The sequence below is a fragment of the Tachyglossus aculeatus genome, chromosome 5, assembly GCF_015852505.1.
Source record: "Tachyglossus aculeatus isolate mTacAcu1 chromosome 5, mTacAcu1.pri, whole genome shotgun sequence".
Taxonomy (NCBI): domain Eukaryota; kingdom Metazoa; phylum Chordata; class Mammalia; order Monotremata; family Tachyglossidae; genus Tachyglossus; species Tachyglossus aculeatus.
The window spans coordinates 40499939-40524662 of NC_052070.1; the positions used below are offsets into that span (position 1 = coordinate 40499939).

The 24724-nt window shown below is 50.0% G+C and overlaps 1 protein-coding gene across 2 annotated transcripts in view; it reads left to right on the forward strand.

Moving 5' to 3' along the window:
* PRDM16 (PR/SET domain 16) overlaps window positions 1–24724 on the forward strand; it is a 64981-nt gene that overhangs the window by 17493 nt on the left and 22764 nt on the right. For both annotated transcript variants that reach the window (XM_038746439.1, XM_038746440.1), the window contains exons 5-9: window positions 1863–2016; window positions 10974–12423; window positions 16921–17008; window positions 21057–21226; window positions 23258–23335. In XM_038746439.1, coding sequence (XP_038602367.1) covers window positions 1863–2016; window positions 10974–12423; window positions 16921–17008; window positions 21057–21226; window positions 23258–23335 — 1940 coding nt within the window. The remainder of the gene's footprint in view (window positions 1–1862; window positions 2017–10973; window positions 12424–16920; window positions 17009–21056; window positions 21227–23257; window positions 23336–24724) is intronic.

Below are 24724 nucleotides of genomic sequence, written 5' to 3' on the forward strand. Positions count from 1 at the left end.
AGAGGGGACAGCAGGGACATTGGCGCGTCCCTGCCTCCATGTTGAGAAGGTGGGTGAGGACCGTGTTGGAATCAGGGCAGGGTCTTTTCAGGTGGGAGGTGTAGGTGGGAGGCTGGGGCATTCCAAAGTAGGGGTCTTGGAGTCTAGACCTCAGAATTCAGTTGGTAGTGTTGGTCAGAGGAGAGCAATAGCTCCTTCCATATGTTGATAATACCCTGCTCGCCTCTTCTCCTTACCCTCCGCACTCTGTCCCCTCACTCTTCCCATGTTTTCCACACTGCCACTTCATTCCTCTCCTACCCACCTCCCCAGGGCCAAGCAGAGGAGACATAAGCCCACAGCCCACCACCCTTCAACAAGCAGGGAGGCTGCTCCCTGCACCTCAGCCCTGGATGGAGAAGGAATGGGGGGAAGGCATAGTATGTTCTGGGACTGAGGCAGTGGTATCCATAGGAGAGTCATGAGAGGAAATAGGTCCCAGACCCATTGCCCTGGGGTTTATGGCTTTTCTCAAACTTGAGATTAGTTCTGGAGCTTGGGCTCTCCCTAGAGTTGCTAGCCATGGGGGTGGAAAGAAGAAGCCCTTCTAAATTCACCTCCCCCTCAACATGGCCAAGCCAGTTTAACTCATTCTGGTGGCCTTCCCAGAGCTAGGGAGATGAGGGCTGGGGGAATGAGGGAGTTCAATGCAACAGAAGTCATTTGTCACTGAACCTGTCCGTTAGAACTGTGGTGTGTCTAACCAGATGGTTACCCCTAGACAGAGACAGTGAGCCCCAGGCCCATTGTGAGTGGAGGGGGAGGGGGGCTTGGGGGAGTAAGACAGTTGAGGAGGGGCAGGGAGGTTGGGAAGAGCTATCGAGTCATAAAGACCAGATTTCAGGTCATTGCAACCCATGTGGAAACTCTCAGGGCTGGTCAGAGGCTCAGATGGGCTTGGCTGAGAGTCCAGCCCAGATAGCTTTGGGGGAGAAAATTTCATCCACCAGTAGTTGGAAAAAGGGGGCTCCAATCCCCATCACCCTTACAGCTGGCCCTTCGGGATCTCTCCCAGACAAAGCACATTCCTGGCTTTCCCAGGCCCTGATCAGGCTAGGTCTGGGATATCTTGTCTGAATGGGCGAAGCTGTGCCTGAGGGTCTGCTGGACTTTCTGGGCTCTCCCAGCTAATAAATCAATCGATCAGTTGTATCTCGTGAGCGCTTACTGTGTGCAGAGCACTGTACGAAGCCCTTGGGAGAGTGCAATACAACAGTTGGTAGACATCATCCAGGCTACTTTCTTAGCTTTCCAGTTTGGAGAGGGAGATGTGGTAGGATTTGGGAAGTAGAGCCAAGGGGAGAGGCACAGGCAGCCGCAGGATGAGAGATCCAGGATACCAAGGGAGTGTTGGCGGGATCATTCCCATTCATTCATTCATTCAATCATATTTATTGAGCGCTTACTGTGTGCAGAGCACTGTACTAAGCACTTGGGAAGTACAAGTTGGCAACACATAGAGACGGCCCCAACCCAACAGTGGGTTCACCCCTGCACACTCCCACCAGGGAGTGCACGCTCCTTGACTGGTCACACAATCTATCAATAGTAATTACCCAGCAGCTACTCAGTGTGAAACACTATACTAAGGGCTTGGAAGAGCTCAGCCAAACCAAGATGCACATCCCCTGTCTTCAAATAGCTTACATTCTAATGGGGAAGACAGTGGGCAAGGAGCAAGGGGTCACGTGCAGCTAGGGCAGCCCCGTCCCCTCCACAGTCAATCAATCACTCATATATATTGAGCCTTTACTGTGTGTCCTCCCCACCTCCCGCCTGCCGGTGACTCCCCACGGGGCTCTGAATGGCGCTTCTTCCATTAGGTGTTTACCGACCCCAGCAACCTCCAGCGCCACATCCGCTCCCAGCACGTGGGCGCCCGGGCCCACGCCTGCCCCGACTGTGGGAAAACTTTCGCCACCTCGTCCGGCCTGAAGCAGCACAAGCACATCCACAGCACCGTCAAACCTTTCATATGTAAGTTGTCATGGCCATGACGGCCGGCCCGCCACCCAGTGACTGCCTGGGTCCTGAGCCTCCTTTCTCTTCCTCCTCATCTCCCTCCCTCACTGCTCCACCTCCCTTCCCCACAGCTCTCCTTCCCTTCAGACCCCCAGATCTCCCCCTCCCTTCCACCCTCACCCCCGGCTCTCCCTCTGGAGTGTCTACTCTAATTTTGTAGGTCAGGGATGAGATGAAATTCCACAGCAATTTTTTTCCTCCCTTTCTCTTTTTGTCCCCTTTTCTTCTCTCCACCCTCATCTTCCCCTTCCCAGGGTTCCCTGTTTGTTCAGTAAACATTCGAGGCAATTTTGGACTTTTCTGATGAGTTAAGAGCCAAGTCTCTCAACAGCCCATGTGAGGCTTTTTTCTCAAGTCTCTCTCTGTCTCACCCTGTCTCTTACTTATATAGTCACTGTCCCACATCACCATGTCCCTGGCTGGTCTGCCTGCCACTGCTGTGCCTCAGTTTCCTAGTTTTCAGCTGAGAGTATGCATATACATATCTGTGCACACACACTCTCTCTCTCTCCTATGGTCTAAGTCTTTATAACTGGAGACAGATGTTCATGTTTTTGGCTAGGGCCAGCAACCTCCACTGATGTCTTGACCAGATTTCACTGGGCACTGCTGGGGTTCCACTTGGAGGGCCATCCTGTGGCTGCTGGTAGGACAACTTGGGCAAAACTATGACCAAAGCTACAACAATGGATGCACAGGAGGCCACTGCTTACATAGATGGAAATACCAAACTCTCCCCCAACACACTGTCCCTCCTGCTGAAATGTGACACCACTGTCAGGGGTGCTCTCCCTGTGGGTGCACGGGGCTGTGGAGAGGGACATTTTCCTATGATTTGAACAGAAGCCAATCAGTCAATCAATGGTATTTATTGAGCACTTACTGCATGCAGAGCACTGTACTAAGTGCTTGGGAGAGTGCAGTACAATAGATTTAGTAGACATAGTCCCTGCCCTCAGGGAGCTTATGATCTAGCAGGGGGGGACAGGGGTAAAAATAATCAATCAGTGGTATTTATTGAGTGCTTACTGTGTGCAGAGCACTCTACTAGGCGCTTAGGAAAGTACACTGCAAAGGAGTTGGTAGACACATTTCCTGCCCAAAACAAGCTTACAGTCTAGAGGGGCAATCAGATTAATGTAAAGAAATAAATTACAGATATGTATAAAAATAAATTACAGATACAGAGTTTGAGGCTATGCAAGCAGTTGGTGACTCAGCAGTAGTGGCCTGGCCATTACTGGCCTCTGGCTCATTGCCTCAGCCTGACCAATGCCCAATGCCAATGTCTGCTCCGCATCCAAGCTCAACTGGTCTGCTCCTCAGTAATGATAATCATTGTATTTATTAAGCACTTACTCTGTGCCAACCACCCTGCTAAGCGCTTAAGGTAGACACAAGATAATCAGATTGGACGCAACTACTGTCCCACTTAGGGCTCACAGAAAAAGAAAGCAACAGCAGTCTTCATCACCCCATTTTACAGATGAGGAAATTGAGGCACAGAAAGACTAAGTGATTTGCCTGAGGTCATCCAGCAGGCTAGTGGCAAAGCTGGGACTTGAACCCAGATCTCCTGACATCTGGTCTCATGGTCTTTAGCTTTCTACCACTCTCCCTCCCTAAAATTTTGGCTTCAATATTACCATATATGTTGCTAGTTTCCAATGGTCAGGAGCCCCAACTATGTTCCTCGGGCTCAGAAAAGTTGGCAGTGGTTTCCTAACTGGACTGTTTGTAAGTGGGACTGTCTGCTTCTGAAATCTCTGAGCATTGCTCACCAATTTGAGGCTTCTCTTAACATCTAGGAGCCCTGATTGCTGAAGAAGCAGAAACTCACCCCTTTCTCTCCACTTCTACTTTCCCCTCCTACCCACACACCGCCTCTCATGTAGGCTGTTGGTGGACCAAAGTCTGTAGAGTTCACTACCTACTGTTCAATAAAAGACCACTGGCCCAGGCTTTAGTCAGTCACTCTGAAAAAATGGGGGTCCCTAAACACTTCTGTCTTCATGAATTCAGGAAAGCTGTTGTTCACAGAGCTCTTTACATTAAAGGTAATAATAATGCCAAAGCATTATCATTCCTGTCTTAGCCTTCTGGGTATAAAAGAATGTTGGGCTGAATGTTAGAATACTGGTTAAAAAGTTAAAATGTTGGCTACATTGCTATCATCATCATCATCAATCGTATTTATTGAGCACTTACTGTGTGCAGAACACTGTACTAAGCGCTTGGGAAGTACAAGTTGGCAACATATAGAGACAGTCCCTACCCAGTAGTGGGCTCACAGTCTAAAAGGGGGAGACAGAGAACAAAACCAAACATACTAACAAAATAAAATAAATAGATGTCAGAAACCTGACTAAAATGTTAGAATGTCTCTGTACCCTTATAATGTTAACTATAATATTAAAATGTTGACAGTGAAGTTGTAGTGTTGGCTATAACCAACTTTGCAGATAAGAAACAACAGTTTACCAGCCCACAGTTTACCTCTTCATTCTCCTCCAGTTAAAGAAAAAGAGATTTAATAAGAATTCCTTACTATTTCACCCTCCTCACAAGGCAGGGCTGGAATTAGCAGTCCTATTGTCACATGTGGACAGAATTGATTCTCTCTGGGATGGAGCCCAGTTCTTTTTTGTTTGTTTGTTTGTTGTTTGTTTTGGAAGGGAGAATTGGGCAGGGGTAGGAGCCATGTTTCAAGTGTCCTTGGAAAATACTCTTGATTTGTTGTTCTTTTGCTTTGATTTGCTCGAATAGAAGTGCAAAGAGCAGTTAGTTGTTAGGTGTTTTAAAATATTAACCGAATGCTCTGTCCTAAATGCCAATCTGGTGGAGGGGCGATTGCATATGAGGAAATATATCATTTTCCTGAGCCCGTGAACAAAGACTTCCACTTGGTTTAATGATGGTATTTATTAAGACTTTCCTATGTGCCAGGCATCAAAGTAGGTGCAGGATAATCAGATGAAGCACCTTCTCTGTGCTTCACAGTCTAAGAAATAGGGACAATGGGTTTCATCGCCATTTTACAGAAGAGGAAGCTGAGGCACAGAGATATTAAGTGCCCTCCCCCAAGATCACACAACATACAGGACTAGAACCCACGTCTTTTGATTCCCAGAGCCGGAATGTTTCCACTGGACCATACTGCCTTTTCAAGTCTTGCCTGGATTAAAGCAATAGCTGGAAGTAAACCACAGAAGTGGTGTCAGCCCCAATCCCCCCTTAGAGATTTTTCAGAAACATCCCAGAGGGTGAAGCAGTTTGGAGAGGTCAAATTTCTATTTATGCTCTTCCTTGTCCTCCCAGGTTTGACTCAACTGATTCTTGTTCCCTGGCATTATGCTCAAGAGATAGAGCTAATGAGTACACCCCCGAATGGGTCAGAAAATATTTATAAAAATTTCACTGTTAGGGTGATGCAATTAACTCGGATTTGATTAGGCATTTGTAATAACCTCACGCACCTCTCTCAGACTGCTACATAGCATCTTTTTGCATGAACTGAAAGGGAGGGCAGTTCTTCCCTTGGAAAGAAAAATACCCACACATCTGTGAAACAAATCCAAATGGTGACATTCCTCAATAAATGAGTGGTAAATTGGGAAGACCGTAACCCTCGCAAGTGAGAAGCAGCATGACCTAGTGGATAGAGGTGGGCTTGAGAGCCAGGAAGACCTGGGTTCTAATCCCAGCTCCACCACTTGTCTGCTGTGTGACTTTGGACAAGTCACCTCACTTCTCTGGGCCTCAGTTACATCATCTGTAAAAGTGGGGATTAAGACCGTGAGCTCCATGTGCTCCCCTCTAGACTGTGAGCCCGTTGTTGGGTAGGGACCGTCTCTACATGTTGCCAACTTGTACTTCCCAAGCGCTTAGTACAGTGCTTTGCACACAATAAGTGCTCAATAAATACGATTGAATGAATGAATGAATGAATGAATATGGATTGTGTCCAATCTAATTAGCTTGTATCTACCCCAGCACTTACTACAGTGCCTGGCTCCTAATAAGTGCATAACAAATACCATAAAAAAAGTGTTAGGTCATCAGACTCCCAAGGCCAGGCACATCCATGTGGAGAGATGGCACCTGTATCCATGCACCCCTACCCTGCACATGCACCAATTCTGCCATGGGGGGAAAGGCTGGTATATTCCTGGACTGGCACTTGCCTCCAGGGCTAGCCTGCCATGGAGGTGTCCCACAGAAGAAAAGGGCTTAGGATGCAGTAAGAGGGAGTCGTGATAAACACACAAGGAGGAGCATTGATTAATGGCAAAGCTTATCCCAGGAGGTGGGCAGGTAACCCTTCCTGCACTTTAAAAATGGATAAGACTTTCATCTTTCCCGGAGGGTTGGGGCATATGGGAGGCAGGTGAATGGACCACGTGACCTCTTGAAGTTCCTTCATGCTCTAGGATTCTACCTCGGGGAATGAGCTGGGTTTCTCTCTCACTTGCTGAGACCAAACAATGGGGGACTGGCGGGACAGTAGGCAGGGGGAGCAGAGGGAGGTGAGACCCCAAGCAGTCAGGTCTGGAAAAGGCTACAAGGTAATGAGTCTCGGTAGCATCTGCTCTCCACAGCTGCTCCAGCCCTGTCTCTCCTGGGCCTCCTCCCTTTCAGAAGAGGGCTCTGCTTGTCTGATTAGTTCTCGATGTCTGAGCTTTGGCAGGGGAGAATTTCAAGAGAAGGGGAAACAGGGAAAGGATAAGGTTGGTGTCTGGAGGGATCAACCAGGGTAGGTGAGCAGGGTAGTGAGAACCAGCATGGCCTAGTGCATAGAGCCTGGGCCTGAGAGTCAGAGAACCTGGGTTCTAATCCCAGCTCCACCACTTGGCTGCTGCCTTGGGCAGGTTACTTCAATTCTCTGGGACTCATTTACCTCATCTGTAAAATGGGGATTGAGACTCTGAGCCCTGTGTGGGCCAGGGACTGTGTCCAATCTGTTTATCTTGTATCTACCCTATTGTTTAGTTCAGTGCCTGGCACATAGTAAATGCTTAACAAATACATTAAAAAAAAGGGTTTCTGAGGGAACTTAGGTGGTTGAAGTGAAGAGCAGGGAACACCCCCCAACCCCGCTACCCAGATGCCATTTGAGTGGGCACTGGTAGTAACAGTAGTAGTGGAGTAGTCATAGTTTTAAATTAGATGCTCACCGCATCCAGGCACTGCATGAGGACCCTATTACATTTCTCACTGACACTTTGGTCTGCTTCGAAACAGGCTGAGGAAACCGCTTTCAGTAACCACAAGGGCAGCTAAAGCCCGTCCAGTCCCGTGGGGCACCTCCCAAATCGGGTAAAAACCTCAACATTTGAATCGGACTTACATTCATTTGGCTCCTTTCGCCCCTTCCCTCAGCCAAAATTTAGGACACCTGTTCCACGAAAACTCAATCAGCCACTGACCTTTGTGTCACTTGTCGATGAATGTTAGTGGGCGTATGGGCGGAAAGTTTTCTCCTGCACAATTTATTCAGGGGTCAAACACGCACGGATGCACAGACTGTTTGGGCTTGCTTGCAAAAGCAGCCCCAGGCCAGTTTCCCAGAGTTTGAGGAGACAAAGCTGATGAAGTTGCTTGTTCTCAGTATCACCCTTGTATCTCAAAGGATCTGCCTCTGGAGGAATGGCAGGGTCTCCCAGGCCTCTGGGACTGATTGCAAGCCCCCATGCTGAGAAGCAGTATGACTTAGGGGGTATGACACAGACCTGGGAGCCAGAAGGACCTGGGTTCTAATTCCAGCTCCGTTACTTGTCTGCTGTGTGACCTTAGACAAGTTGCTTAACTTCTCTGTGCCTTAGTTACCTCATCTGTAAAAGGGAGATTAATACTGTGAGTCCCATATGGTACATGGACCGTATCCAACCTGATTAGCTTGTATCTACCCAAATGTTTAGTACCATGCCTGGCACATAGTAAGTGCTTAACAAATACCATACAAAAAAAGCTCTGGGCAGTAAACGAGAGAGGCTAATAATAATAATAATAATAATAATAATAATAATAATAATAATAATGGCGCATTTGTTAAGCACTTACTATGTGCAAAGCACTGTTCTAAGTGCTGGAAGCGCTTATTATGTGCAAATCACTGTTCTAATTGCTTCAAATTGTTCAAATTGTCTCAGGATTGTACTAGGTGCTTGGGAGACTACAGTACAATAAAGACATGATCCTTTCCCTTAAGGAGCTCACAGTCCTTTACTGACTTTAAAATCGCAGGTGCCTGTGTGGCCGGGGACCTGGGAAAAGAACACAACGATTTTGTAATAAGGCTTAAGGAGGAGGGTTTGATTGGACTGCTTGCACATGCAGTGTGTGACATAATGACGTCACAGAATGCCGCTTGTGCTTCTAACGTAACAATGATATCATATGGAACACCATTTGTGTGTGTAATGTGACAAAATGACAGTGAATGGGAAGGTGTGGCACATTTTTCCAGCCTCAGGGAGGCCCAGTGTGTGAAGCTGGCCTACCTCTGGCCCTGACACTGGCCGTGAACCTGAGTTCTTACCCTGCTAAGCTCCCAGCCTCTTCCCTCCCAGTCTGAGAAACTCCTGCTGGAGGGTTGACAGTTACCCACTCACCCCCCCACCGGGATGAGGAATGGAGGTTTTTCAAGGTAAGGAAGAATGGGAAGGAAAAGTGCTGATTCATAGAATTGAAGCAGTGTGGCCTAGTGAATAGAGCACAGGTCTGGGAGTTAGCAGGTCATGGGTTCTAATCCCAGCTCCACCACTCATCTGCTGTGTGACCTTGGGCAAGTCACTTCACTTCTCTGGGCCTCACCTGTAAAATGAGGATTGAGACTGTGAGCTCCGCATGGGACGGGGACTGTATCCAACCCAATTTGTATTCACCCCAGCACTCAGTACAGTGTCTGGCACACAGTAAGGGCTTAGCAAATACCATAATCATCATCATCATTAGAAAACTCAAGTGCCTGCGGGCCCCAAATCAGAATCCCGTCTCAAATACTAGCTCAGGACTCAAAGCCCAGAATCAGATTCTACCTCCAACACTAGCTCCGAACTCCAGGTGCAAATCAGATCACTGGTACAAATGAAAGCTTAGGAAGCCATTCCCCAAGCTAGCACCCTGCCTTGAAAGCTGGATCAGGACACCCACCCCCAAATCGTATGTATGTGGCCTAGTGGACGGGCATGAGTTTGGGAGTCAGAGGACGTGGGTTCTAATCCCATCTCTGCCACATGTCTGCTGTGTGACTGAACTTCTCCATGCCTCTGTTACCTCATCTGTAAAATGGGGATTAATAATAAATAATAAATAATGATGGTATTTGTTAAGCACTTATTATGTACCAAGTATTGTTCTAAGTGCTGGGGTAGATACAAGGTTATCAGGCTGTCCCACATGGTGCTCACAGACTGTGAACCCCCTGTGGGACAGGGACTGTGTCCAACCTGATAACCTTGTACCTACCCCACTGCTTAGAATAGTGCTTAGCACACAGTAAGTGTTTAACAAATACCACAATTATTAAAATTGTAGCCCCACCTCAGGCAATAGCTCAGGACCCCTCCCCCATTTGATCCCAAGAAGGGGCACTGGTCTTGCTAACAGACACGCCAGAGCTCACCCGGAGAGGGTGCCTACATTCCTCTAGCCAGTGCTGTCTGAGGTCCCAGCTCCTGCCTCATTCCTCATCTGAGTGGAGCCCTGATCTAGGGAATATTTATAGAATATCCCTGAGGAGAGCTAATTCACTCTGAACAGCACCAAAAACAAAAAAAGAGGGAAAGTTCTTCTCCCATCAGCCTTGAAAACTTCCTGACATGCCAGACTACCAGGAGAGCAGACCAGTTAATATAAATAGATATTATGATTAAAGAACATGATAATCTGAAAGAAAGAAAAAAATGCCAGCTAGAATAGCATTACATCAGACTGCCGAAGATTTGTGGTGAGAGAGTTACACGTTGAAATCATTGTTTCCATTGGGGTTTTATTTAGGAAGCAGATTGTTCTGGTGAGGTGGGTCAGGGGGGTGGGAGGGAAGAGGGTTGTTTGAGAAGAGTTTTTTGCCTTCTCCAGAGAAAAGCACAAGGGAAAAGGAAAGTGCATGATTTTACCAGTTTGCCCCTTTTGCTCCAGTCTGAAAATGGCCTGGAGATAAAATCTACTCTGAGAATTTTGGTGATCTGCTCTGTTCTCAGTCCCATTTGGCCTTGTCACACAGAAGGTAGGGAGCACGTTGACTGAATCTTGAATTGGGGGGTGGGGGAGCCTGAGTCTGCCCCTGCCTTCTGGGGGTCAGACTGGGGTCTGGGGCCTCGGACTCGAATCAGAGTCTGTTCCTCCCCCAGCCCCAACTACCTCCCCACCTCCCTGACATACCTCTGGGATTCTGCCCAGGTGCCCCTTCCTTCTGTCAGCAGAAGTAATCAGAGTTTGATTGGCAGTCGGGATTTGGACAGCTGTGGATACATCCAAGAGCCAGAGAACAGCCTCTGGATAGGCCCCTGGTTCTTCTCTTGTCTTTCCAAACATTTAGGCCATTCACCCCTTGCTTCTGCCACTGGCCTGCCTCCGAGAGGCCCCAACCTCTTCCCAGAGCTGAGTCAAGGGGTGGTTTAATCCTCTCCTTATGCTCAGGACCCTGTTTCATTCATCCCATTTTATAGATGGGGAAATGGGGTTAAAAGGCTTCTCCAGGGCCCCACAGCAAAGAACGGGTCAGGTCAGGAAGAGACGGCAAGGGGTATGTGTGTGGTGGAGAGAGAGTGAGAGCAGGGATCTCTTTCTGCCCCCTCCCCTCGGCCCCTCGGGTGGGCAGGCCCCACCACCCCAGGGCCCAGTGGGTGGAGGCGGTGGGTTTCACGGTAATTTCATATTGTTTTTGTTTTTGGTTTCTGTTGATGTTTTAGGTGAGGTCTGCCACAAGTCCTACACGCAGTTCTCCAACCTGTGCCGCCACAAGCGGATGCACGCGGACTGCCGCACCCAGATCAAGTGCAAGGACTGCGGCCAGATGTTCAGCACTACCTCCTCTCTCAACAAGCACCGGCGCTTCTGCGAGGGCAAGAACCATTACAACCCCGGCGGCATCTTCGCCCCCGGCCTACCTTTGACCCCGAGCTCCATGATAGACAAGGCCAAGCCCACCCCCAACCTCAACCACGCGGGCCTGGGCTTCAACGATTACTTCCCCTCCAGGCCACCCCCGGGAGGCCTGCCATTCTCCCCCGCCCCTCCGGCATTCCCCACCCTCACCCCGGGCTTCCCTGGCATCTTTCCCCCATCCCTTTACCCGCGGCCCCCTTTGCTCCCACCCACGCCACTCCTCAAGAGCCCCCTGAACCACCCCCCGGATGCCAAGCTCCCCAGCCCCCTGCGGAATCCTGCCCTGCCGCTCATCTCGGCCGTGGGTGCCGGCGGCGGCAACAGCAGCAGCCAGACCCTGGCGGCAGCCGCTGAAGAGGCCTTTGAGGGACCAGCAGCGGAGAACTCGTTCGGGGAGAAGCTCAAGGCGCGGAGGCCCAGCGATGCCTCAGATGGCAGCGACTTCGAGGACGTCAACACCACGACGGGCACGGACCTGGACACCACCACCGGTTCGGACCTGGACAGTGACATAGACAGTGATCGGGACAAGGCCAAGGACAAGGGCCGACCAACCGGAAGCCAGCCCGACTTCAGCGGGGGCGGTGGGGGCAGCGGCGGAGGTGGCAGTGCCAACGTGACACCCGGCGGTGGGGCCGAGCTGCCCCTCTTCTACTCCCAGCACGCCTTCTTCCCCCCACCCGAGGAGCACCTGCTCCCCACCTCGGGTGCGGCCAGCGACTCCATCAAGGCCATTGCCTCCATTGCCGAGAAGTACTTTGGCCCCGGCTTCATGGGCATGCAGGAGAAGAAGATGGGCTCCCTCCCTTACCACTCCATGTTCCCTTTCCAGCTCCTCCCCAACTTCCCCCACTCGCTCTACCCCTTCACGGACCGAGCCCTGGGCCACAACCTGCTGGTCAAGGCCGAATCCAAGCTGCCCCAGGACCTCCCCAAGGTGGGTCAGACAGCTGGCGCTGCCGAGTCCCCCTTCGACCTCACCACCAAGCCCAAAGAGGTGAAGTCCGCGCTGCCCGTCCCCAAGCCCCTCCCCACCCCGGCGCCTGGAGAGGAGCAGCCCCTCGATCTCAGCATCGGGAACCGGGTCCGGGCCAGCCAGAATGGGGGGCGGGAGCCCCGGAAAAACCACATCTATGGGGAGAGGAAGTTCGCAGCCAGTGACGTCCTACCTAAGATCTCTCAGGTCCAGCCCCCCCAGCAGCCGGCCCTGCACTATGCCAAGCCGTCACCCTTCTTCATGGACCCAATATACAGGTATTAACATGCCCGGCCCCCACTGCCCTGCTGGAGTGGGGCCCAGGGATCTCGGAGGTCTCAAGGAGATGGGCTTGGGCAGAGGCCATGGAGTGGGAGGGTGGAAATGGGGTCATGGGGCCAAGAGATCGGAGGAGAGGCAGGTCTGGGTGATGGGGGCACAGCAAGCCAGAATTCATGTCATTCATTCAATCATATTTATTGAGTGCTTACTGTGTGCAGAGCATTGTACTAAGCACTCAAGAAAGTTCAGGATCCACTTTATCCAAGGGTTGCAACAGTATCCTCACCCCTGTCCCCCCCGGCCCCTGGTCACATGAATTCCATTTTACAAATGAGAAAAATGAGGCCATGAGAAGTGAAACAAAGTTACTTGCCCAAGGTCAAACAGCAGGGAAGTTGGGGAGCCAGAATTAGAACCCAGATCCTCTGGCTCCAAGGCCCATGTTCAATCCACTAGGTGAGGCCACACAGTTGTGAAAATATGTCAAAATGACATGGCTGAATAAATAAATAAATAATAGAATGTACAGTTAACCATATATATGTACCTGGGTTAAAACCAAATCCCTAGGAAGTGAAGGCAAAAGATACCTGGAGGTGGGATTTTAGGAGATCCAGCTGGCACGGTGTCTAGTAGAAGGGGCCTTTGAGGGTAAAGCAGTCAGAACAGGCCCACCCCACCAACAAGGATAATCATGGACAGAAAAACTCAAAATGGATCTCCATCCAGCTCCTGTGGTGGCTTTCTGGCCTGGGGTGGAGCTCTGAGTGGTTGTTGATGGAACTTGTTAATAATTATTAATAATATTATTGGTATTTGTTAAGCACTTACTATGTGTCAGGCACTATACTAAGTACTGGAGAACTAAGTACTAGAGAAACAGCGTGGCTCAGTGGAAAGAGCCCAGGCTTTAGAGTCAGAGGTCATGGGTTCAAATTCCTGCTCTGCCAATTGTCAGCTGTTTGACTTTGGGCAAGTCACTTAACTTCTCTTTGCCTCAGTTCCCTCATCTGTAAAATGGGGACTAAGACTGTGAGCCCCCCGTGGGACAACCTGATCACCTTGTAACCTCCCCAGTGCTTAGAACAGAGCTTTGCACATAGTAAGCGCTTAATAAATGCAATCATTATAAATGTAATCATTATTATTTCTGGAGTAGATACAAGAAAACAGGGTTGGACACAGTCCCTGTCCCCCACAGGGCTCACAATCTTAATCCACATTTTGCAGATGAGGGAACTGAGGCACAGAGAAGCAAAGTGACTTTCCAAAGGTCACACAGCAGACAAGTGTCAGAGCCACGATTAGAACACAGGTCCTTCTCTCCCCACGCCATGCTCTATCCACTAAGCCACACTGCTTCTCTGTTGTCTCATTTGTCCTATTTGGTCCTCACAACAACCCAGCAAGGCAGGGACTGGTTCCCACCATTTTATAGAGGGAGCAGATAGAGGCTAAGTGGCTCTACCAAAGTCATTCAGCAGGCCATGGGCAAAGCCAGAGCTCAAACCCAAGACTCAGTCCAATAAACCTGTCTCCTTCTTTAGTCTCAGATCCATCAAGCATAGCTCCCCCTCCTGCAGTGCTCCATTCAAGTCGTTAACATCGCTGACCACTGCTTGTTCCTCCAGTGCAGGAGATTCTTGAGCTGGAGATGAATCATCAGTATTTACTGAGCACTTTCTGTGTGCAGAGGCTATACTGGGCACCTAATGTGTGCAGGATGCTGTATTGGGTGCCCCTACTGCCTTAGAGCAAAGTCTTGTGCGCTTTCCATGGACAAAGTGCTCTTCTGGGTATCAACTGTGTGTAGAATGCTATGCCATCCATACTATATGCAGAGCAGTGTTCTGGGCCCTTCTATGTGAAGAGCAGTGTACTAGGGGCATACTATGTTCACAGCTTTTCTGTGTTCTTCAGACCGGACACTGGAGAATAAAGTCCTGATCCCTGCTCTCCAGGACCTTACAGGCTTATGGGGAGAAAAACAAAAATCAATTTACAGATAGGGAGGAAAAGCTTGGAAAGATAGGTGAATAAAGGAGTTCTTGTAAAGTTTGTCAAGAAACTGTAGTGGAGGAGAGGAATTATGAAACAAGACAGTCCAGAACATCTTCTCAGGGTGAAACCCTTCACCCCGGCCCTCCTTGAGGGGACATCAGGGCCGTTGGTGAGGTCCATCTGAGCCGAGGGCAGTGGGAATCAGGGAGAGGAGGAATCCACACCTGCTGAGTCCCCAGTCCATTGCTCTCAGACGAACGATAAGTGTGGGAAAACATGATGTCAGGGTCTAGGCGAGCCAAGGAGCTGTCAGGCGAGATGAAGATTGGTGAGTCTTCATTTCTTTGCTATTAAAAAGCCCTCGCCTCTGTGCCAGCTCTCTCCAAACCCGTCTTGCCCTGCCGTTTTACAAGCTCACCAGCTGTGGTCTCCACCAAGCTGGGCTATGTCTCCAGCCACATCATATTTCCTGCCCAAACCCTGACTCTGTCATCATTGGCAGCGTGGGGAGGGAGGGGGGAGGGCAATGCTGGGACTGGAGGGGGCCCGTCTCCTCCAAAATCTGGTGTCATTTCGGAAAAGAAATAGGCAAGGAGGCGAGGGAGAATTCTGCCCTCCCTCAAGGGTCGTGGCAGCTCCTGGTGGTTCTCAAGGCGAGAGCTACAATAACAGAGCTCAGAAGTCCCTCGCCAGTGAAAATAAGAGGCCCTGGAAAAGTGGGGAGGGGCAGGAGATGGATGAGAGTGAAGTGGGAGGGCAGGTCGCCGACTGCCTTCTGCCTGGTCCGAGGCAGCCTTGCTCGATGTGAAAATAGAAGAGCGTTGGCGGAGCCATGGGAAGTCTGAGTGGTGGGTTGGAGGTTTGTCCTCCGCCGGCTTCCCAGGGTCCGCACTGTCCAGGTGGGAACGATTTGGATTCTTGGAGTTCTTTCTCCCTGACTCTCTCCAACCCCAGGGTCCGTCTGTCTCTTGTCGTCTGGCTCATCTGGGGCCCGGGGGGCCCTGCTTATGTTGTCAACGCTGACGGGTGGCCAGAAACCCGACCCAAGGTCGGGTGAAAGCAAGCGGCCAGGGAGCTCAAAGACAGACTTCCCTCGCTGGCTTCCCTGGAGGCTTCTTGGGAAACCTGAGTTTGCCAGGTCTCCCTCCTTTGTGCCCAGAATGGGGAAGCCCACCCAGTCTGGGTCCCAGTGGCTTTTGAACCTGATAGCAGGCAGTGCCAGATTATGGGACTCTGGGCCCACAGCCCAGGTGGCAGGGGCCAATTCACATTTGGGCCCCAGAGGGTGTATGTCTGGAGAACAATCTACAAGCAGTTTCAGGGGTCCTTTTCTTAGCCCCAGCAGGGCAACCAAGCAAGAAGCATCTGAAGAGCAACCTCAAATGATGATGATGATGATGATGGCATTTATTAAGCACTTACTATGTGCAAAGCACTGTTCTAAGCTCTGGGGAGGTTACAAGGTGATCAGATTGTCCCATGGGGGGCTCACAGTCTTAATCCCCATTTTACAGATGAGGTAACTGAGGCCCAGAGAAGTTAAGTGACTTGCCCAGAGTCACACAGCTGACAACTGGCAGAGCCGGGGTTTGAACCCATGACCTCTGACTCCAAAGCCCGTGTTTTTTCCACTGAGCCACACTGCTTCTCAAAGCACACAGCACTTAAAAATATGCAGCATGAGGCCTACTTGATCGTCTCTGGCTCAGTGCTGTGTTCAGCACAGCATGCGATCCAGTGTAAACAGTAGAGTCCATATTAGTGTGGAAATTCAATAAACACCCACTCGTGGCAATGCAGTGTACCAAATATTTGGAGAACAGTGCTTTACACATAGTAAGCTCTTAATAAATGCCATTAAAAAAAGAAGTATAAAGCAAGGAGCCCTTTCCCTGCCCTCAATTAACTTACACTCCTCAAGAGTGTAATGGCTTAACAATAATACTCACCATCATCATCACAGTGATGGTAAACCTAACTCCCCTGTGCTCTGTGATCCCTGCAACTCTGAGGCAACCAACTGCAGTTTGTGAAAACCCAGAAAGGTTGGGGAAACAACCTGGAAAGGGAAATACCAGTGACCCTAGCTATTCACAGTCCTCACCATTCAGAAATCAGTTTGGAAAGAGAGTCCATACAGTCTGACCAACTTTACATTTTCAAGAGACATAAAGGGTTACGTCTTAAGGGGTGGGAAGCAAGGCAGGGTATGCCCAAGTTTTCCCAGTATGAGGAACTGAATGGGCATGCTTTGTCACTCACTCTCCTCACATCTGCTAGGCAGACGCAGGACACAGCAGTGAGGATTTAGGACACACCTCAGGAAGGACTTCCCAGCAGTGAGGTTTGGACGAGAGATTTCTGAGGAGGGGAGGGGGATGGACCTGCCTGGAGACAGAGGGGTGAATCGAGGTGAACCCTGTTGGTCTTTGATGTTCTCTGCCAGTCCATGCATCCTGGTAGGGTATGTAACCCTCTGTGTTGTTGTCCAGCAGGGTGGAGAAGCGGAAGGTGGCAGACCCTGCCGGGGCCCTCAAGGAGAAGTACCTGAGACCCTCCCCGCTGCTGTTCCATCCCCAGGTAATGCCAATCCCCAATTTGACCTGGGTCAGATCCTGTGGGACCACCTCTTCCCCAGTCTCCAGAGATCCCAATAAACCCCGATGTGGTTTTCCCCAGTGGACAGAGGATGGTGACCTCTGGGCTGTTGACCACTGGCCCAAGAGTTTAGGTGGAATAATTGGGAATGCTTAGGCAATCTACTGCTCGGAAGCAGGGACAGGTCATGTTAACCTCACAATGTGTGTGCACACTCTCTCTTTCTCTCTTTCTCTCTTATCCTTTTTTTTTGGTGAGTGACTGGGGAAACTTGTCCTCCTGCCTGAAAATGGATCCAAATCTCACCTGTCTCATTACTGGTGGGCTGGTCCCCTGGTCCCTCTCTGTGGTGTCCTCCAGCTGGGTCGCCCGGAAGTGACCCATCGTGAGACGCCATGTTGAGTCAAGCACATTGTTCTCTCGGAATAGCGTTTCCCACCTTGGACAAATAACCCTCCAGTTTGGGAAAATTGGGCCTCGCCGGTGTTCCCAGCTAAACTTAGACCCCCTCATTGTTTCCCGCTGGCCAGAAAGTTTGGCTAATAACTTCCCCGGCTTTTCCTCCAGCCAGGCTGGATAATGCCTGCAGGCAGGCCAGGAACATCCTGTGTTTGTGTGAGGGAGAATGGGGCCGGGAGGGGGCTGGGACTTCGGCTGAGAAGGATCTGATAGCAGTGTGGAGAAGGGAGCTGGGGAGAGTGAGGTCCGGTGAGACGGTGAGAAACGTACAGGCCACCGGTGCTGGGGGGTGAGAGACCCTTAACATTGTTCTCTCAAGTCCCCCGCCGCCCCCACCCCCCCTCAAGCCCGGCCTCCTCTTGTTTAAAAAAAGTCTGGTAGAAGCCTGGTTATCGCTATTAACTTATTACATAAAATGGTCTCGAGTCTAGATAGCACGCAGTCAGAAACCGGCTGATAACAAATGGCATTTGCAGAGGACAATAGGTTACTGTACAAAGGAAATGAAACCAAGGGCTCTACATTTATCCCGGTCAGAATCACTTAAAGCCCCTGCTGTTCCCCTGCTCAGGCCTGCGGCCGTCATCTGGGCATGGGGAGTGTCTCACACAGGACCCGTCTACCTCAGTTTCCCTCCCCAATCCAGCTCACCCTGAGCCTCCAGTTGCTCTTGAACTTCCCAGGCAGGGCATTTGAAGTCAGCACAGGGGGCTGTGAGAAGAAGCAGTGTGGCCTAAGGGAAAGAGCCTGGGCCTGGGAGTCAGAGGACCTGGGTTCTAATCCTGGCTCTGCCACTCTGTCTCCCGTGTGACTTGGGCAGGTCACCTCACTTCTCTGTGCCTTAGTTCCCTCATTTGCAAAATGGGGATTCAATACTTGTTCTCCCTCTTATTTAGACTGTGAGCCTCACATGGAACCTGATGATCTTAGTACAGTGTTTGTCACCTAGTAAGCGTTCCACAAAAAACACAGTTATTATTATTATTATTATTAGTAGTAGTAGTAGTAGTAGTAGTAGTAGTAGTAGTAGTAGTAGTAGTATTAATCTTGCTCCACCCAGATTAGGGGTGATGGGTTGGGGGTGGAGGGGCCAACAGTCTGGATGATAATTTGATCAGGGCTTCCATTTGTTCAAAACCCTTTGTCCGGCTTATTTTGTTCTCATAGCATCCCTATGAGATACAGAAGGAGAGGCAGGTGCAAGCACCATTTTACAGCTGAGGAAATTAGACCCAGAAATGTGAAGTGACTTGCCTGAAGTCCCACAGCAGGCCAAGGGCAGAGTTGGGCCCAGAACCAGGGCCCCCAAATCTCCTGACTCCCAGACTTGTGTGCTTCGCACTAAGCCATGCTGCCTCTCTATATCCAGGAGGGTAAAATGAATGGCGGAGCTGGGGGAGGGAGCCAGGTGGGGCTGGGTGGAGGTGCTAGTCTGCCAGGAACCTCTCTGCTCAGGCCCCTCCCTGTGGCCCTATGTCTTTCCCTCCTGGCCCCAAGCAGTGGACCCAAGGGACCCCCAAAATGGAGCCCGCCCCACTCTTCCCCCGATGTCACCTTAGACTGCAGCAACAGCTCCCCCTCGGGGAGCGGAGAGAGGACAGGCCCCAGCCAGCTCTGGCTGCCTCCTCAGCCAAGCAGAGGCGGGGACAGGGCAGCTCCCTCCATCTATCGGGGAAGATCCAGAACCAGGAAAGGGGTGGTAGAGGCCTGGGAGTTTAGCCCTTCCTGATTCATTAGTATGGTATTCATTCAGTGCGAACTCTGTGCCCAGCACTGTGCTAAGCTCCAGGGTGGCTGAAGGATCATCAGGCACTTTCCGGGTCCCTCAGGGGACTCCTGATATGAGATAGATGGGGATTAGGGAGGAAGAGCCCCCCTCTGGCCCTCCACCTCTCTTTCCCCTCTCCCCCTACCCCCTCAACACACAAAACACCCTCCCCCCCCCGCCCCCCAACCAGTCCTTCCTCACCAATGGCAACACAAAGTGCAAATCGTTAGCCGTCCTGGGGACTGTTGGCCAGAGGCCAGGGTGCCCATGGAGGTCACAAAGGGCGGGCAGTGCCCGTCATTATCTGCTTTCACCAGGAAAGGGAGCGCGCTGCCTTTGTGATCTACAGAGCCTGACACCCCCCACTCATTAACTCCTTTTTTCTCTCTCCTTTCCTTCTTTCCATTTTTTCCCCTTATTTTTTTTTATTGAATCCGGCAGTTGTTCCCTAAATAGCAAAACGCCTCATCACCGGAGGGGCCACGGCCTCTGCTTAGAATTTTTTAAAAGCCCACCACGTCCCTGCCAGCAGCCTCCTCCGACTAAGTGCGAGAGTACACAGCTCAACAAAGGTTATCTCCAGGTACACTCCGACAAAGGGCTAATGACACGGCGTCCGGAAAGATCCGGATAGCATTTTAACATGATGGTTTTGTTACGTGACAGGCAGCTGGGGCAGAGATTTTGCTGTAAATGATCGAGTAACCTTTTCCGAGTGATTGGAGCTAAGTGTTACTTACTGTTTATCATAGTCGGTGAGCGGCGAAAGAAGGGAGCCTGCCTAGCTGAAGGAGAAATGGGGTAGGGTGGAGGCTGAAGGGGCGCTGTTTACGATGTTATTTTTTTCTGTTTTGTTCACAAATGGCCGTCAGCCAGCAACAACTTATTTTCTGGCGATTAAGGCAACTTTTTGGAAGTGGTACGTGATGGTTCATATGCCTCAATGCTCTCGTGATGGTTCATATGCCTCTGTCCCTTCTCCTTCCCACCCCCCTGACCTCTGCCCCTCCCTACCTACCCCCCAGCTTGGTTTCATCAAGTGGAGGTGGGAGAAAGGTCACTCCCAACCTAAACAATTGAGCAGCGAGTTCTGGACATCCCCCTTGCTTTCCTCTCTCCTCCTCTCATGCCAGCCCCCAGCACCATGCCTCAGTCTCCCTCTGTTTCCTTCAGCCAGCTCTGGACCCACACAAGAAGATGCTTTTTTATGGTCTCTACTCCCTCCTCAGTCTCTACCCTCCTCTCAGTCTTTGTTTTCTTGTCTTCCACATTCCTTTTTGGCCTCCTGCTTTCCTCTGCCTCCACCCTCCCTTCAGCTTCCATCTTCTTCTCAGCCTCTGCTCTCTCCTCAGCCTCTAAGGCCTCAAGCCCCTCTTTCCCCTCTGCCTCCATCTTCTCCTCATTCTCCATTCTCCTTCCAGCACCCTCCACCCATCCCTCATTTTCTGCCTTCTCCTCAGCCTCATCCTGTCCCCACCACTTTGTGTCTGGAATACATAAGGAGGAAGTAACCAAGATGAGACATGGACCCAAGGCAGCTTCTAAATTCAGATTCTCATCACTCAAACCAAATCTGATTTCTGAGGCGGAGTGAAAGTGGTCTATTTTCCTTGACTGTGGTCAACAGAATGCACTCCAGCCCAAGGTGCTTGACCCTAGCAGGGACCCCACAGCCCTCTTCCACTCACCCTTGTGACCCAGACCTCTCAACTTGTTCCTGCAGATGTCCTGTGCCCTTCCGCCCGCAGCCACTTGACTTTTGATTTTGTACCTCCAGTAAATGATTCTTTCTTATGCAAACAGATGTCAGCGATAGAAACCATGACAGAGAAGCTGGAGAGCTTTGCAGCCCTAAAAGCGGATACAGGCAGCGCCCTGCAGCCTCTCCCACACCATCCCTTCAATTTCAGAACCCCGCCCCCGACGCTGTCTGACCCCATCCTCCGGAAAGGCAAGGAACGCTATACTTGCAGGTAACTGTCATTGGGTTTAGGCCAGAATGAAGCCAGGTAAAAATCAAGAGTAGCCAGCTGTGGTGTAGCAGTCGGTCATATCTCTTAAGCATTTACTGGGTCTATAGCACTGTACTAAGCACTTGGGAGAGTACAGTGTAGCAATAAACAGACACATTTGTAGTATCAATAGTACTAGTAGTAGTAGAGATGGCTGTGATGGTGTTTATCAAGTGCCAACTCAGTGCAATGCCCTGTTCTAAACACTTGGGAAGTGCAACAGAACACAGACACAGGCCCTGGCAGAAGCAGCATGGTCTAGTGGAAAGAGCGCCAGTCTTGGACACAGAGGAGCTGGGTTCTAAACCCAGATGTACCACTTGCTTGTTGAATGTTCTTGGACAAGTCATTTTAACTTCTCTGGGCCTCAGTTTCTTCATTTGGAAAATGGGGATTCAGTACCTGTTCTTCCTCCTACTTAAATATGTGGGAGAGGCTCTGTATCTGAGCTGAATATCTTGTATTTACCCCAGTGCGTGGCACACAGTATGCACTTAACTACCATTATAATTATTATTGTTATTATTAATATTAGCATTGGAAAGAGCATGGTCTTTGGAGTCAGTGGTCATGGGTTCAAATCCTGACTCCGCCAATTGTCAGCTATGTGACTTTGGGCTAGTCACTAAACTTCTCTGGGCCTCAGTTACCTCATCTGTAAAATGGGGATTGACTGTGTGCCCCCCTTGGGACAACCTGATCACCTTGTAACCTCCACAGCACTTAGAACAGTGCTTTGCGCATAGTAAGTGCTTAATAAAATGCCATCATTATTATTTGACACTTTAACAAGAAACAGACATAAAAATATTTATAAACAGTGGAATCAGAAGAGAGTGTTAATTGAAAATACACATACACACAAATGCAGACGATTGACATGTGTGTTGGTGGCGACCGATGGGTTGATAATCAGACTATACTGCCTCGGGGGTGATATTTTGTTCCGGGAACTTTCTCTCTTTGGAATTTAAAAGGCCCTATTAAAAGAGGAAAGGAGCCAGGAAGCTGCATAACCTAGTGGAAAAAGCATAGGCCTCCGAGTCAGAAGACTTGGGTTCTAATCCCAGCTCTGCCGATTGCTAACTCTGTGACCTTGGGCAAACCATTGAACTTCTCTATGCCTCAGTTTCCTCAATTGAAAATGGGAATTAAATCCTACTTCCTCTTACTTAAACTGTGACCCCCATGTGGGACAGGGAAGGTGTCCAAACTGATAAATTTGTATCTACCCCAATGCTTAGAACAGTGCTTGACACATAGTAAGCACTTAACAAGTACCATAGAGGGGGAAAAAAAGGAAAGTCTCAGGATTCCCAGTTACCAATGTCGAAACATTTTATAAATACATAGGACAGTAACTCTGATCTGCTCTGTGTGTGGCTCACTCACAGTGGGAATGATCCATGCTGATGTTCCCTCCCTCCAAAGGTGCCCCCCAACTTCCCTCAGACTGTGCTTCTAAGGTTGCCTCTTCATTGTCCCCAAATTCCCTTCCACCCCAATTTAGTGTTATCTGTTGCTTGATACTAGTCACCTCCCCTCACCTTTCATTAGCCTGGCCAGTCAGAGCAGTCTCAACAGAAGCAGGAAGTTGGACTTGTGGGTTCTACTGCATATTATGGCAGCAGACAAAGCCATGTAACAATGAACTTCTTCACCTTTCCCTCCTTTTCTTTCTCAGCCCTGCAGCAGGAGAAAGAAACCTTCTTACTGCTCTCTTAACTCATGTCCTCAAGTCCACTAAGTTTCAGACAAATCTTTTTGGGGGAGAAAGTCTCAATTTGGAGCCCAGATAAATCAACACCCAAAGCACCTTAATACTAGCCTCCAACTAGACTATAAACTCTTTGTGGGCAGGGAATGTGTCTACCAATTCTGTGGTATTGTACTCTCCCAAGCACTGAGTACACAGGAAGCAATCAATACATACCACTGATTGCTGGATTGATTTTAGTGGTCCAGTGCTGAATCGGCCTCTGTTTCTTCTAGGTACTGTGGTAAGATCTTCCCTCGATCAGCAAATCTCACCAGACACCTCCGAACGCATACAGGAGAGCAGCCGTACAGGTAATGCATTCCCGAACCCCCGAGATACAGGGGGAGGGTCATCCAGTTGGCTGCAGGGGACCATTCATTCAGTCGTACTTATTTAGTGCTTACTGTGTGCAGAGCACTGTACTAAGCACTTGGGAAAGTACAATACAACAATAAACAGTGATGTTCCCTGCCCACGATGAGCTCACAGTTAGAGCAGGGGAGACAGACATCAATGCAAATAAATAAAATTACACATATCTACATAAGTGCTTTGGGGCTGGAGGGGGAAAGAACACAGGGACAGTTCTGGCCCCTGGAATCATTGCTCTGCTCCGACATTGCTTCATCCTTTGCCGATGCTGTGGAAGGGGCAGTGTTGGGTGGGGCTGGGATTAAGGGGTTCAGGCAGTGCCAAGACAGCCTAGCAGTGGAACAAGACCTCTTGAAGCGATTCATTCATTCATTCATTCAATCATTTTTATTGAGTGCCCACTGTGTGCAGAGCACTGGACTAAGCACTTGGGAGAGTACAATATAACAATAAACAGACACATTCCTTGCCCACAACGAGCCTATCATCTAGGGGGGAGACAGACATTAATATAAAGAAATTACAGATATGTACATAAGTACCAGGGGCCGGGAGCGGGTGATGAATGAAGAGAGCTAGTCAGGGTTATGCAGAAGGGAGAGGGAGAAGAGCTAAGGAGGACTGAGTCAGGGAAGCCCTCTTGGAGAAGATTTGCTTTCAGTAAGGCTTTGAAGGGGGGAGAGCAATTGTCTGTTGGATATGAGGTGGGAGGACATTCCAGGAGGCAACCATCATGTGGGTCTCTGTCACCACCATTTCACCTGGAAAGTAGGTCACCCCTTTCCCAGACCACAGACCTCTTCCCCCACTGTCACTGCTGCCGCCACCTTCCCTCCACTCCATCCCACCTGGATTTGGTCCCACCTTCCCATCTCTGCATCCCTGGAAGGTGGGGATCACTAGACACAGATGTGGTTTAAGCTGGGAAACAGGGACAAGAAAAGCCAAGTCCTTGGTGGGGCCTAGCAGTGTTGGAGATGGAGAGATATGGAATATGGGGGAGATGGGGAGAATGGAACTCGGGGATCAGGGAGATGGGAAGACTGTAGGGAAGGGTGCCGGGGTGGGCAGGCCAACCCAGAGGGTCCTAGCTGGCTCACGAGGAAAGAGGTCGAGATAGTAGTTTCTGAGGTCCCAAGTCCAGCAGAATTCGCTGTTCTGATGGGAAACTCACCAACAGTTACTAGCATCCCCAAAAAGCATACAATAATTTGTAGAGCATCAGCACGGTAGAGTGTGTGGGGAGATGTCTGGCTTTGGAGGTTAAGGCATATCATAGGGTTTTGGGAGGAATGGAAAAACAGTGACTGAACAGCTCATCCATCTGC